This window comes from Denticeps clupeoides, chromosome 15 (assembly GCF_900700375.1).
Source record: "Denticeps clupeoides chromosome 15, fDenClu1.1, whole genome shotgun sequence".
NCBI lineage: Eukaryota > Metazoa > Chordata > Actinopteri > Clupeiformes > Denticipitidae > Denticeps > Denticeps clupeoides.
The window spans coordinates 7,672,476-7,686,539 of NC_041721.1; the positions used below are offsets into that span (position 1 = coordinate 7,672,476).

At 48.4% G+C, this 14,064-nt stretch overlaps 1 protein-coding gene across 2 annotated transcripts in view; it reads left to right on the top strand.

Annotated features, from left to right (window-relative positions):
- The first annotated feature begins 4,450 nt into the window (after positions 1-4,450).
- Positions 4,451-14,064, top strand: part of celf2 (cugbp, Elav-like family member 2) — a 119,004-nt gene continuing 109,390 nt past the window's right edge. For both annotated transcript variants that reach the window (XM_028954669.1, XM_028954672.1), the window contains exon 1: positions 4,451-4,634. In XM_028954669.1, coding sequence (XP_028810502.1) covers positions 4,582-4,634 — 53 coding nt within the window. In that variant the 5' untranslated portion in view covers positions 4,451-4,581. The remainder of the gene's footprint in view (positions 4,635-14,064) is intronic.

A 14,064-nucleotide genomic window follows, 5' to 3' on the forward strand; every position in this document is an offset into this window, starting at 1 on the left:
TCAATCACTGCAGTGCAACATTGACCCACAGATCAGCATAGACTGTGAGGAATTAAAAAAAAAAGTCTGCATCACGTGGAAACAGGAAGTTGGTGAGTTGTCATTTCCCCTGGTGTCAACTTATGACCAGTGGAAAGAAACCCAACATGAAATGTCTCAGTAAGCCACAAAAAAAACCAAAAACAGATTAAAGAAGAAAACCATCTTTGGGACGGTCCCTCAACTGGTGTTTGATGGTAGTGGAGATGATTTCTACATACTAGCATACTTTGTGACTGTCTGTTTCGCAACTGCAACCAATCAGCATTGCATCAACCAATCACAGTGGCCACATAGAGAAGTGAGACTCTTTCCATTGTGTTGCCAGGATTAAAAATATCAGACTCCCATTACAGAAGTGATCACTCCCCATTGATTTTTAGTTATCATTGGTGACCCTTCCCTTAACCTCAAAACCAAAAAAAGGATTGATGGTATTGTGAAAGATAAAAGATAGCACATGGTGCAGGTTTGATAAGGTCACAAGACTGCTTGTAAGTTGTCTTATGACCAGCCCATTTTGCTGGGGTGTATTTATTTGTGACACCCCATAGAAATGATTGTCAGCTCTCACACAGCCTACTTCCTCATTCGGACAATTTAAGTCTCTTCTGTCAATACATCACACAGTCATGTGTAGGCCTCAGTCCATCTCCTCTCTTTCCTTTTAGTTTCCCTTTGATCTTCACCCCCCCGAATGCTCCTTGTACACAGGGTTTGTCTGTGGACATATAGTGGACATATAAGTATTACTGCGGCAATTGTCCCAGGACTACACCCCCCTATGAAGGCCGGCATGCATGTAGTTAGCCTTTTTTATTAAAGTTTTCTGATGGTGGAGTTATATGGCATCGGGAAAATAGGGCCCTGCATGTCTTGTCTGTGTATGAGTGGGGTAGAAGGACCAGATTCCGTCTCCTGATCCACCTGCTGTCTGTGTACAACATGCCGTCTGATCCGTCTCTGAGGGATGTCCAAATATTCTGCCAGAAACATTCCCATTTCCTCTCATCTGTCAGTCCAAAGTTTAAAACAGGTGGACGTGCCGCACCCTTTTTCTTCTCTCTCTCTCTTTTCTTCCACTTCTCCACCTCCCCCCCCCCCAAATCTCCCAATCTAATCGCCAACGACCTAATTGGCGGTTTTGTCTGAGTGCGAGCGCTCGTCTGCTGTTCCCTGGCCAGAGAGCAGACGGGGGTGTGGCGGAGGCCGGGATCGATGTCGGGGGGAGGGAGAGAAGGGGTGCACGAATGCGGGACAGGGAGTTGTGTTTGTTAAGCGCGTTTGTTTAAGAACTCTCGCGCGCAGCCACTCGACAATTTCCAGCGAGAGCCTTTGTGTGTGTGTGTGTGTGTTTGTGTGTGTCTGTGCGTAAGGGAATGGCGCCCGTGCAGAAATGCTCCTCTTATCAATATTCCGGGCCCTTAAGTGGCCAGCGCAATTTTCTCATAAGCACGTCGAGACGAGAATGGATTTTGTAATGGCGCGCGTCCTCGTCGGAGACCCACTCAGCGCGCGGGACTGTAAAAGAGACTCCTTTATTACCAGCGTACAGTAACGTGGTTACGTAACCACGTGGATGTAAACAAAGCGAAATTGCGCTTCTGAGGCACCCATAATGCAGCGCTGCAATACCCAGAAATATACACAAATACAGAGCCAATGGCGATGGCTGAAAACACACACACAATCTCTCCCTCCTCCAGTCCTCCAACACGCTTGGACACACTCGCGCTTGAGTTCACACCTCGTAGCTCCTCCGGCGGACGTGTTGCACGCGCGCTGTTTCCGTATTGATTTTGGTGTCCCGCTCGGCGCTCCCCCTCCTGCCTACTGAAGGCTTGATTAGGAGCAGTTCCGCTCCGGCATCCCGGGCGCCCCGCTTCCCTCCCTCCCTCCCTCCCTCCCACGTTCTCGCTGCCATGTCCGCGGAGGTGTGCGTTCCCATGCGTGTGCGTTACAGGTTTCGAGGAAAGGAATTGTGGGAAGAGAAGTAAATAAAGCAAGGTGCGGGGATGAAGAATCTGGGCCTGCCCCAGTTTAAAAAGCCGCAGCCCAGGAGCAGGGCCGCCGAAGCCGGGCTGCTGGTGACAGGTAAACAACTGCTTGTTAGCTCGCATGATGAATGCCCCCAATAACGCGGGGACCCTTTTTTTTTTTTTTTTTTTTTTTTTTCGCCATCTCTCTGATTTGGATGCGAAAAAAATAAATAATTAAACAGATAAAACCGCATTTACATATGCACACCCAGAGGGGTTTCACGCCCCACCACCACCACCACCTCCATCGCTCTCAATTCCTCCCAACCCCCCCCAACACACTCCCACTCGCACTTCTTCCAGTTCCTCCTTTCTTTCCTCTTTGCCACGGTTGCTTTTGCTAAGATCTGCAGCTTCCACAAGTGTGCTTGTGTAATCAGCAGAACACACACACACACACATGCACACATGCACACAATGTTCTGGTCACCCTATGTATGTTCTTGTTGCTATGACATGTGACTGCACATTACAGCTACAGATTCATGATACTTTTTCATCCGATGGTGATGTCCAGAGAGCGCTCCCTCGTACGTGTAAATTGCAGTTACTGATCACAAGCAAGCAGCGGTGACATTTTTTATCATTCATTATAATAATGTAATAATGAGGGGTTTTTTTTCAATAGGTTCCTTCATCCTCATTCTCATCCTCAAACCCTGATGTGCCTGGATTTGTGCAACACATATTTTATTTCGGATAAGATTTTATTATTTTTTTTCTCTCATCATGTTGAACCAAATGTAGTTAGGATGAGCCTTTGATTTTTAAAAAAATCCTCTGAGCCCAATTCCACATTGTTTGAAGGGGAGGGGGTCTCATAAATTGAGCGCTTTAGACAATGTACGTGTGGGTGGATGGCTTAAGGCTTATTTGATGGGATCAAATGGCTTAGAAAGGCAGGAAATATCATAGTTTATGAAATAATCCCTTCATAGTAATTTCACACACACACACACACACACACACACACACACACACACACACACTCAAACGCACACATTTATTTGTGTTGCTCAATAGCAGAAGAGGGCCAATCAGCAAACGGCATCAGTGGTCGCTCGCAAATATCCGCACTTTTACTTTTCACATGCCTCTCATCATAAGCAATAAATAAGCGGCAGAATTATTGTATTTTTCTTCTGTGGGGACTATAAAAGAGGAATTTGTAATTGGTGTATGTCAATGTGTGTGTGTGTACATGATTTTGCAACTCGGCGCCTCTAATGAGATTACGGAAACAATGAGATCCTTCTTCCAATCACCAGGAACAAAAAGGGGGGTCGTTAACGGACCCTCGAGTTTGCCGAGACTCACCTCAGCTGAGGACAGTCTATTTAAAGCGTCTGTGGTTGCTATGGGAGATGCCACGGTCTGTTTTTTTTTTTTTTTTTCGTCTATTTTTGGTGCTTCCTACATGAGGTCTCCTTCTCTCTCCGGCACGCCCCCGCAACTGCTCGCGTATCTCAAATATTGTCATTAGTTTATAGCTTTGAAATTGACTTTCTTGTTCGGGGGTCCTGGGGACGGTGCTTTGACGGAGAACAAGTCAGTCATCTGAAGCAAGGACGAGCAGAGAAAGTGCCAGAAACATCAAAAACAGGAAGTGGTGGTGTGTCAGACAGGAAATGGGCTGTGTCAGATACTGCGGGCCTCACGCGGTGCGTTCCTGTCGCTCCGCGCCCAGCCGCGATGGCAATGTGCTGCAGCTCAGGGGTGGAGATGTAAGAATAGGGACCTCTTCTAATAAAAAAAAAACATCGATCTGTATTAATCCGCGCGATATGCAGTTTTACATGAAAAAGGTGGAGCACATCGACCACGCCAACTGAATAAGGGGTCGACTGCAACTGCAGAAGCCAGTTGGGCACACATTTCACAGAAAGACAGAGGTGCACAGAGGTCAACTAATGTTTGAGTGTCCCTCAAACATTAAGCCCTGGAGCAGGCCCTGCTTTGGTCCGATGTAGGGTCTTCCAGGTCTGATTTGTCTGCCGCCCACCAAAGCGACTTTAATATATCGAATTGTTCTGCTGCCTTAAAAAAAAAAAAAGGATTAAGGTTCGAGTGCACGTGAACGTTCATGGATGGTCTTCTACCTGCCTTACTGAAGGGGGGGGGGGTGTTAGTGACCAGATCTGCCATAGCAGGTGGATTTTTTTTTTTTTTGGTGGTGGGGGGGTTAATTTGTGGCCGGTTTTTAGGACCTTTTTTTTGGGGGGGGGGGTGTCTGTGGTCGCGTAGGGAGAGAGACTGAGAGGGAGGGGGGCGTAGAGCTGATTTGGGGGGGAGGGACGGAGGACGAGCGAGAGAGAGAGCGAGAGAGAGGAGAGAGCGAGAGAGAGAGAGAGAGAGAGAGAGAGAGAGAGAGAGAGAGAGAGAGAGAGGGGGATGACAAGCCGCTGATCACACGGAGGGAAGAGTCGAGCGGACTGCCACTCGCAGACGGGGCGCAGCTCTCTCACGCGTTCGCCTGTCCGTGCTTCTCCGCAGCCTCCCAGCCATGGTTTCTATAATCTCGGACCTGGACCCGCTCAAGAGCTGGAACGTGTTACGGTAAGGCGCGCGCGGGACGGGAGGTTCCGGTAACGGGGACGGAGAGCTCGGAGGACGATGGGCGGATCTGACGACGGTACCGGCGGGCTGTGCTGTGCGGGGGTCTGTCTCGGTTAGACCCAGATGGAGTGTGTGTGTGTGTGAGAGAGAGAGAGACTTTTTTTTTTATCCCCGACTTCTCTTCTTTCTCCGTCTGTCGTGTGTCTGACGCACGGCAACAGCACCCCGGCCCAACATCTTATTAACCCTGCTGGTGCTGAAGCCCCCACTTCTCAAACACACACACACACACACACACACACCTTCCTCTCTCACGCACACGCACACGCGTACACACGTAGTGGACAGGCCACCTGTCCCCGCCGGCGCGCCTCCTCCAACTCCACAAATAAATATACATACTTTATTTCTATATATTAGATCTATACCACTCTCCCGCGAAGTAAGTCGAGTTCTGAATAAAGAAGAGATTCTGGCGACTTCTGCTCTCCGGCTGCGGAAGTTCGAGCCCGCCGCTGCGTGCGTGTGTGTCGCAGGGGGGGAAGTGTGACACTGACGCACGCCTGGTCCTCTTCTTAGAAAAAACGCTGCTCTTTTGTGCGACGAGCACGTTCAAATGGATTGATAATAATGACCAGTTTTTTTTTATATATATATAGAAAACGTGTGTCCCCCGCTGCGTTGGACATTTGCACATTTGTGCAGTTTGTGCACAGAAAAATAAGTTTTTTTTTCTCTCTCTCTCTCTCTCTCTTTTTTTTTTTACGAGAGACCTTCTACACGGAGACCAAGATAAAAGAGAAGAAGTCTTCACCCTCTCTCCTTCACCACCCGTCTCCTGCCCTTCCCGCTTTTTAATACCTGAAGGGTCCGGGGAACGCGCGACCCGCCCGTCACCAACAGCGAGGCTTCCTCCGGGGGGTGGGGGGGGGGCGACCGACTTTTCAGGGGTCCGTTAAATAGGACGAGAGTCGGTAGAAATAGATCAAGGGTACGGCAGAGACGCGCTGCTCCAGCTGAAGGGGAGCCAGTTACTCCCCATCAATTATTTACACCCCGAACCGGGTCACCTCTCCACCCGGCCGAGCGCCCGCTGGCCTCCTTATTATCTCTGAAAATTATTATTATTATTATTATATTTTTTTTTTTTCAAAAATCTGAGATAAAAAAAAAAAGATGCTTTCAGTGTGTCCCCCTCACAGGAAGACCCCCGCCTGATAAATACACTCGCACTGCCACCGCCTGACACCGGGTCCCGGTTCCCCCGGCGTCGGGCTGCTTGAGTGGCAGCCTCATTTGGGGGGCAAGTGGTGGGCCGGGAGCCGGTGTTGGGGGGGATGTAATCTGTTGTTGAGGGACAGGGACGAGGGGAGGTGGAACGGAGTAATGGAGAGGCATTCATCTCTGCTTTTATTAAAGCGCTGCAGCTGCAGCCCCGCACACACACACACACACACACACACACACACACACACACAAAGAGAGAGAGAGACTCTCTGGGATCTTAATAAAGACTAGCTTACGGTTGTTTTGTTTCTTCTTCCTCCTCCTCTCCCCTTTTCTATTCCGTCCTGCTCCAGCTTACAGTGCGTTTGAGGATTTGATCTACTTCTATGCCTAATGAAGCTGGTAGATGGCTGAGAACATTTTGGCTCTTAATGAGGCTAACGTCTTATGCACACAGTCATTTTCCCCATTCACGTTCTCCACACTCTCTCTCGCTCTTTCTCTCTCTCTCTCGCTCTCGCTCTCTCTCTGTGTGCCCCAGTCCGCAATATGTCCATCACTTTACATACTTCCTGAGTAGGAGACAGGAGACAGATGAGGAGGAGCACGTGTGATGCTCCATTCATTAAGATGTTGTTTTAAGAATATGATTGACAGGCGCTCCGGTGACATAACAGAGCGGCCAAAAGATGGACCTGGCTCAGCATGGTGGACCGGGTGTCCCGAGTGGAGATGGGGGGCTGGAGGCGTAATCTCTCCGCCTTTCCTCCAGCCTGCTCTCTCTCCCTCTCCTCGTCGCGATCGCCCGCCCGCTCGCTCGGTGTTTGAAGTGAGAGGCTCTGTTACTTTCTGCGCCTCTGATCCCCCTCATCTCCCCCCAAGCCCGAACCCCCAGAGTCACACACACACACACACGCACACAGCTTGGCGTTAGAACCCCTCTCAGTCTGAGATAAACCCCAGACAGGGAGTGTGCCAGCGGGCGCGGGATGCTCAGTCTGTTCTCCCGTTCGTTTCCCTTTCGTCCGGCTGAGGTGGGGAAAGCTGAGGAATAAGCGTCCCCGCCTGAACATGCACGCGCAGACACAGAGAGAGGAAGAGTATGTTGTGTAGTTTTTCATGCATCGACTCGGCGTGGGAAAGCGGGTTCACTGAGTGGGTAATGAGGAACAGCGTTCTTATTAATGGCACTTGATTACGACCAAAATTGCATTAAATAACAATGACAAGTTGTAGCTTTTATTAGATTACTCTGTGTCAAGCCGCGCTGGAATTCCATTAGAGTCATTCTGATTTCATTTCGCCGGGGGTGCTGAGTCTCCAGCCTCCAGAATAAAAGAGGTAACGGTGGTGAGTAGAGAGAAAGAGAGAGAGGGGGGGTGGGGGGAGGATGGAGAGGGAGGAGCTGACGGAGGGATGGAGGAGGAAGATGGTCGAGCCGGTGGCGCAGTCGCATGTGAGGCGGTGGAATATTACAACCCGGGTGCCATTAGAGCAGGCGGCGCATGCCACAAACGCGCACGTGCGTGAGAGAGTGCTGATGGGGGTGGGGGGCGGCCGAGAGGTGGTCTGCCTTTTCAAATGTCGGATGACCTTTGACCTGTGCTGTGTTGCTTATAATGAATCCTGTTAGGGATGAGACTGTGTTGCACGGTAAGAGGGTGGATATGATTCTGACAGCCTAATTATCTGGACTGTGGCATGGTGTGTGTGAGAGGAAGAAAAAGTGGGATTATAATAGTATATGAGGGCATCAAATGAGTGTGTGTGTGTGTGTGTGTGTGTGTGTTTGTGGCCCAAATGTCCTCACAAAGATAGAATGACGTGAAATTTCTCAAATAATTCAGGTCCTCATAAAGATATAAAGACAAATGTGTTTTGTACAGTACGTTATATCTCAGTTGGGATGTAATGTTCCCCCAAATATATGACAATAGAGAATTTCTTTTAAATTAGGGCTCCTCACAATGAAAAAACAGCACATGTGTGTTTGAGAACGTATGTGTGTGTAGATGCATATCTTAGTGAGGACCTTACGGACCTACTGAGACATTTCTGATATGCCCTGAGTTCTTACAAAGATATAGAACATGTATGTGTTTGTGTGTGTGTGCGCGCGTGTGCGAAGGAAACAGAAAAGCAGAGAGCCAACAATCGAGAGCATCTCGAGTGTTTGCGGGTGTATTAGATGCAGGGTTTCGCACAATCACCTAACCTCTGCCCAATCCTCTGCTTCTCATGCTGGCTTTAGTTTCAGTCCGGATCACCGGGCAGCGCCAGCTCCCGGCTGCCTCCTCTGATCTCCCCACCTGTCCACGCCGGCCTCAGTCCCCGCGTCACTGGCACCTCCAACAGGACGCTAGGTGGGCAGTCTGCTGGCATGGCAATGCGAGTCTAGGAGTCGTTGCTAATTAATGAGCGCTGCGCTCTGACCTCTTCTTGGCTGTGCCTATGTCTGTGTGTGTGTGTGTGTGTGTGTGTGTGTGTGTGTTCTGGTAGTCAGGATAAGATGCAAATGCAGTTTTCTGTCCTATTGGCTGCTTTTGTGTGATCTGGTTGTGAAACACTTCCTGTTTTCAATAGGCTGAACCCCTGAGGTTAAGAGTGCAAGGGAGGAAGGTGGGCGTGTATAAGTGTGTGTGTGTGTGTGTCTGGCCCAAAACTGATTGACTGTAGTCGTTGTGCTATAGAGTCCTCCGCTCTAATCTGCCAATCAGCCCATTGTGCAGTCAGACAGTGTGTGTGTTTGTGTGTGTGTGTGTGTGAGAGAGAGAGAGAGTTATTTTGCTTTTTGGCATCATCCCCACATCATGGCATCCTGCTGAACAATTGGCCATTCTTCCTCCCCGCTAGAGATACCCACAGGAGGCCCAGACCCCAGTGTGACAAACTCTGACAACCAGAGCAGGATAATTACAATGATCGCCACCGCCATCGCACCACTAGATGAGGGAGGAGCGGTGCGGCGCTCCGCATTTACCAAATTCCTTCTGACCCACGCCTAAGAGAGTGCCAGTGTCTACCTGGATTACTAGGATTAGAAGGGTTGTCCCCATATAAAGAGTCAAAAGATTAGAAAAGTCTGGTTTTGTGACGGTAGATGCAGACACGTGTTAGTGAGATATTACTGTTACGTCCCGTGATCATGTGATGTGTGGTTTGTATGTTCTGTCTTGTTGGTGTTTTTCCTTTTTGTAGGAGGAGCCTGTAATTTACGGAACTCCTCCCAGACCTGACGCTGATTCACGCACCCATCGGAGTGACGCCGTTAAAGACGGCGTGCTGCGACGCGGAGGAGATAGGAGGGAGAAGGAGAGAGGGAAAATACGCAGGACAGATGCCCTGTTACATTTAGTCTACCCGGTGCTTTTCGTGGTCTGACTGTGTGTCAAGGCGGGACTTGTATTGTTTTGTTTTATTAAAAATCACTTCGTTCCAAGATTTTCCAGAATTATCCAAAAATGGTCTCAGGCCCTTTATAATGATGACGTGCGTACAATACGTGGATGTATGGGTTGGTGTGTGTGTGTGTGTGTGTGCACATGCTGTTTTTTGTGAGCACCATTGTTCTGATGGAGGGACAGGCCTTGGACAAATGGATCTTTTGAGACGTGCTGCATGCTAGCAGCATCTGAGAAGCCAACCGGACGTCTGGGTGACCATCAGGGAGCCACTGACGTCATCCACCCCCCCATCCCCGTCCTCCAATCCATCCCTGCCTCTGCGTTTCAGTACGCAGTTTTCTGTTATAAAAGAGGGAATTATTCAGAGAGGTCAGCCCCTCGTTCCCGCCCGCTGTGGGGTTAAATGCGTGCCGTGGACGCGCAATTTAAATGCGCACACGCTCAAACACACGCCCAAGTTTTTTCTTTGGTTCTATTTGTTTCTATCTTTTGCTTCATCTCTAGCACACGAGCATGAAGCCTCTCAGGTGGACATGCAGCCCTGCCATTTAACTACAGGCCCTGATGAATTTTGAGTCTGTTGAACAGATTGCTGTGCTGCAATGAGAGAAGTGCTTGGAAGAGAGACACACACACACACACACCTCTGTGTGTACGCATAGATCAGTAGGAAAGTGTCCGCCAGGAAGGTTCACCGGTGTATGTCTGCTTTTGGTCTGTGCAGGTAAGCGTGTATATGAGTGTTTTACGTGGACAGTCTGTTCTGGACGTTGGTCCTCCCCTCCCTGGAGTCTCCGAAGTGCAGAGTCGGGACCGGAGTGGGAAATCCTTTTTTTTTATCATGGAAACATTGTGTGGGTGTTTGCACTCGCATGAGTGTGTGATTTGCGTGTCGCTCCCATTGCACTAGTGTGTATGTGTGTGTGTGTGTGTGTGTTTCAGTGCATGTGGAACCATGCGAGTGGGCGTGGTTGTGCGTGGATGTGTGATATATGTGTGTGTGTTCTGGTGGAAGGAGCGCTCATAAAACACGCCAAGCCCCCCTGTCATGGACGCTCCATATCTCTCTCTCCGCCAGTTAACCCCATGCTGAAAATCATTCGTTAGGATTTTTCTGGGCTTGGCACAGAGGGGGCAGCAGGAAGACATGCTTCTTCTTCTTCTTCTTCTCCTCCCGCTTCTTCTCCTTCCTCTTTGCAGTTGTTTTATCTCTCTTCCTCTTGTTTTTCTCATGTCTGTGCCTCTCCTTGGTCCTGCCTCTCTTCCTTATTTAATTATCCCATGGAAAAGCGGCTTGTTTGCGTAGGAATGGATGCTCCTGCTGCGACCCAAGTCTTTGTGTGGGAGTCGGGTTGAACGAGGAGGAGGAGGACGAGAAGGGGAGAGGCAGAAAGAGGGGAGGAAGGAAAAAGAAAACACTGGCTCTCATCCAGGTGACATCACTGGCCCCTCAGCTGGAATGGAAGTCGTTTTGTTGGAGGAATATGGTTCTAATTATGCCAAAAGAAAAAAAGGAACATACAAAAACATGAAAAATGCTGGTGCCAGTTGGATTTCTGACTGCACTGTGAATAAATACGGCGGTCGAGCTTTTTTAATTCCCTATAATTCTGGTCATGATACTTAGTTTCATGTGTTTTTTGGTGTGAAGGCTGCATGTCAGCACACACACACATACACACACACACACACACACACACACACACACACACACACGCAGTTCTGGAACGTTTTTTTCTTCCCTCCTTCTCACCTCAGGTTTTTCAGCAATTGGACTTAAACAACTTCAAACAATACAACACCCAGTCCTTCAAACTGCTTCAGTTTCAGTGAAAGATGTCTAGGTGCTAAATAAGGCTGGGCCAAAAATGGTATTGCAACATATCATAATATATCTTTTGACGTTTCCTCCATTGCCAATGGATCAAAACTGTTTGAGACAAAGCGAACAGTTTACTTTAGAAAGTGGTTATGTTAAAGCACATTTAATCCTGATCATATGGTGGTCACACCATTGTCGTCGGTTAACAACAGAAAACTGTCAAATGATTAGGTGGAGGTTGTAGGGATGAAAGCTGAAAGGTTCACATATTTGAGATTTATCCTGGGCTCCAGCGCAGCGATGACAAGTTCAGAGAAACAAGGCAGGCCGAACGTCCCCCTTGTCCCCACCTCCTTTTGGAATTCGGGAGAGCTCATTGGCGGCAACCTTTGCATCAGCAGTTGCACGCTTCTTGCATATGTGATTGCATCATGCCTCAGAACCCAGCCGTAACTCACCGAATGATCTTTGCTGTTTCACGTTAGAAACGCTCATGCTGCATTCCTGGTTTCCTTTGTATCCGTAACGCGCAAGGGTCGTGTGTCGAGAAATGTAGCTTTTTCAGGACTGAGTATTATTTCGTACTGTGTGGGCCGGTGTGAGTGAAGAGTTTACTGGTGTAATTCGGGACGCGTTTGTGGCATGTCTCGCCGTGTCTTGCTCGAAAGACCGCGGCCCGTGACTAAGAGTGACGCTCCGATATTCTGAGACTAATGCCGACATCGGCGGGGAGAAGAGAGAACACAGCGTACGTCCTTGGATGTGTGTTCCCGAGATCTGCTCATTAGCACTTATACACGACAGGAAACTGACTCACTCCGGTGGCTGCGAAAAACGCAAAGGAAAGAAAGAAAGAAAAAAAAAAGACTTTTCTCCCCCTTTTGAATTATAATCTGCGTTGTTGCTGCTGCGGGAATGTGATGAAAAAAGGAAGTGCTGTTGTGACGAGATGTTCCAGAATTTTCCACACAGGAGGGGCCTGGAGGGGAAAATAAAATTTTGGAGAATTTATTTTTTTTTTTCTGGTTTTAAAAGTTTTGAGTGAAATATTTTCCTTCAATGTAGCAGTTTAAAATGATGATTGCTCGGTTAAGTTCATCAACCAGCGTTTGACTGCTTCACACAGTTAAAACAGTATGCATAAAAACATGTAAAATAATGAAAAAAAACAAAAAACTAGCGATTGGAGAGGCATAGAGATATGGGTAACTGGCATAGACACACATATACCCTGTAATGCTTTCTATTGTTAGTTCTCTCGCTCTGTACAATTCTTTAATTGTCATCCTTGTTTTTCAGAAAGGATCTGTTTAGATGGGTCCTGCTAAAGCCAAATGGGATGTATCATTTGTGATTTTGTGCTATAAAAAAAAATTAATCTTTACGTGGTTAATTAGGACGTTATTATCGTCCCATCCATATACATAGTTCACTGTGGGACAAAATATCATACCTGCTTTTCCACATCGTTGATGTAAACACACAAGCCGCTGCTGCGTATTTTCCCAGATCTGCTAGTGTCAAATAAGCCTCAGGGACAGTTTGTGGACGGTCCCTTACTCATTAGTTCTGAACGTCTGAATTCCACTGGCGGGTGCACTGCACCTTAATCAGCTTTTCAGTTCAAATATATAACATAATGAGGCATATGCAGGGGTGGCTTTAGGCAATCGTCCGCTTAGCCTGCACGGTTGCGATAGCCCCGTAACTGACCCATAGAGGGCACACACTCGCAAATCTGAAAACAGGTCAAATTAAAATTCTTTTTACTGAAAAAAAAAAACACACACACACACACAATTAAAATAAACAGCAGTTCTACATCGTTCACGTCTAATAAGAACGATGACAGCCTCAGTTCCGTATTTACCGGCATCACAAGTCAGCGCACTCCTGATGCTCTGTTAGTACCTCGTTGTTCTTTTGTATTTCATTTTTTTTTTATTTCTGCCCATCTGCTCCCCTGTTATCTCAATATGTGTCCAATATGCTGAAACATGCATGCTACCCTAGGCGATGCGCTCTGAAACAACTGCTTGTGCAACGATTTAACGGCATTAAGGGCGACGCTGCTGCTGCGTTGTGCTGACAGGAGACGGATGGCTTGTTGACAGGGAGGCATTGATGCCCTATCCCGCGTGCCTCGATTCAAAGATAATATCTTGGCCCTATTATAGCGCAATTACACATGGAGGAGCTCATTTATCAGGCAACACATTTCCCCTTAATGTGTTTTAGAATTAGCTCATAAAAATTATTACCACATACAAATTAAACGACGCGTGTTCGTGTCACCATTTTACGTGTGAATTAAAAAGAGATGTTTTATGACACAAAGTTATGGCAGAGCTTTATGGGCAATCAGTTTTTGGCGGTACTTTGGCAAGATGGAGGGGTTTTGGAGGGGAGCTTAACCCTTTGGGTGTCTGAGGAGCACTGAAAACGAGTTCCCGCCGGGCCTCGTTGGGTCGTTTCAGCGCTGCGTGTCGGGTCTATTTGGGGATAAGTAATGGCTTAACACAAGATTCTCGGATACGCAGGCAGCTCTGGTGTCCATTTGGAAATCTGGGCAGGATTGGTCATACACGAGTGGAGATGAATCCTCATATCAAGGGAGCTCTAAGCCCTGTAGCTACACGGCCCTTTCACAACCTCCGGCATCTATCTGGGGTCCCCGCTGAGCAGTGGATCCAGGAAGCCAGTTACGATCGCCCGCCTCCCTCCCCGCCTGTGAACGGGCCGATTATTGAAACCTCACACTTCCTAATTACACTGGGACGGAGAGTAACGTGACTGGATGCCTCCAGCCGGCCGCGGCGCGTCCCACAAGGACCCACACAATTAACGGTGAAAGGGCCTCATCTCGGCGGCCCTCTTAACCTCCACTCTCCCCCAAATGCTCACGGACTCGCACACCTCACACACACGCGCGCGCGCGCACGCACACACAGATAGACACATACGCGCACACGCCCCG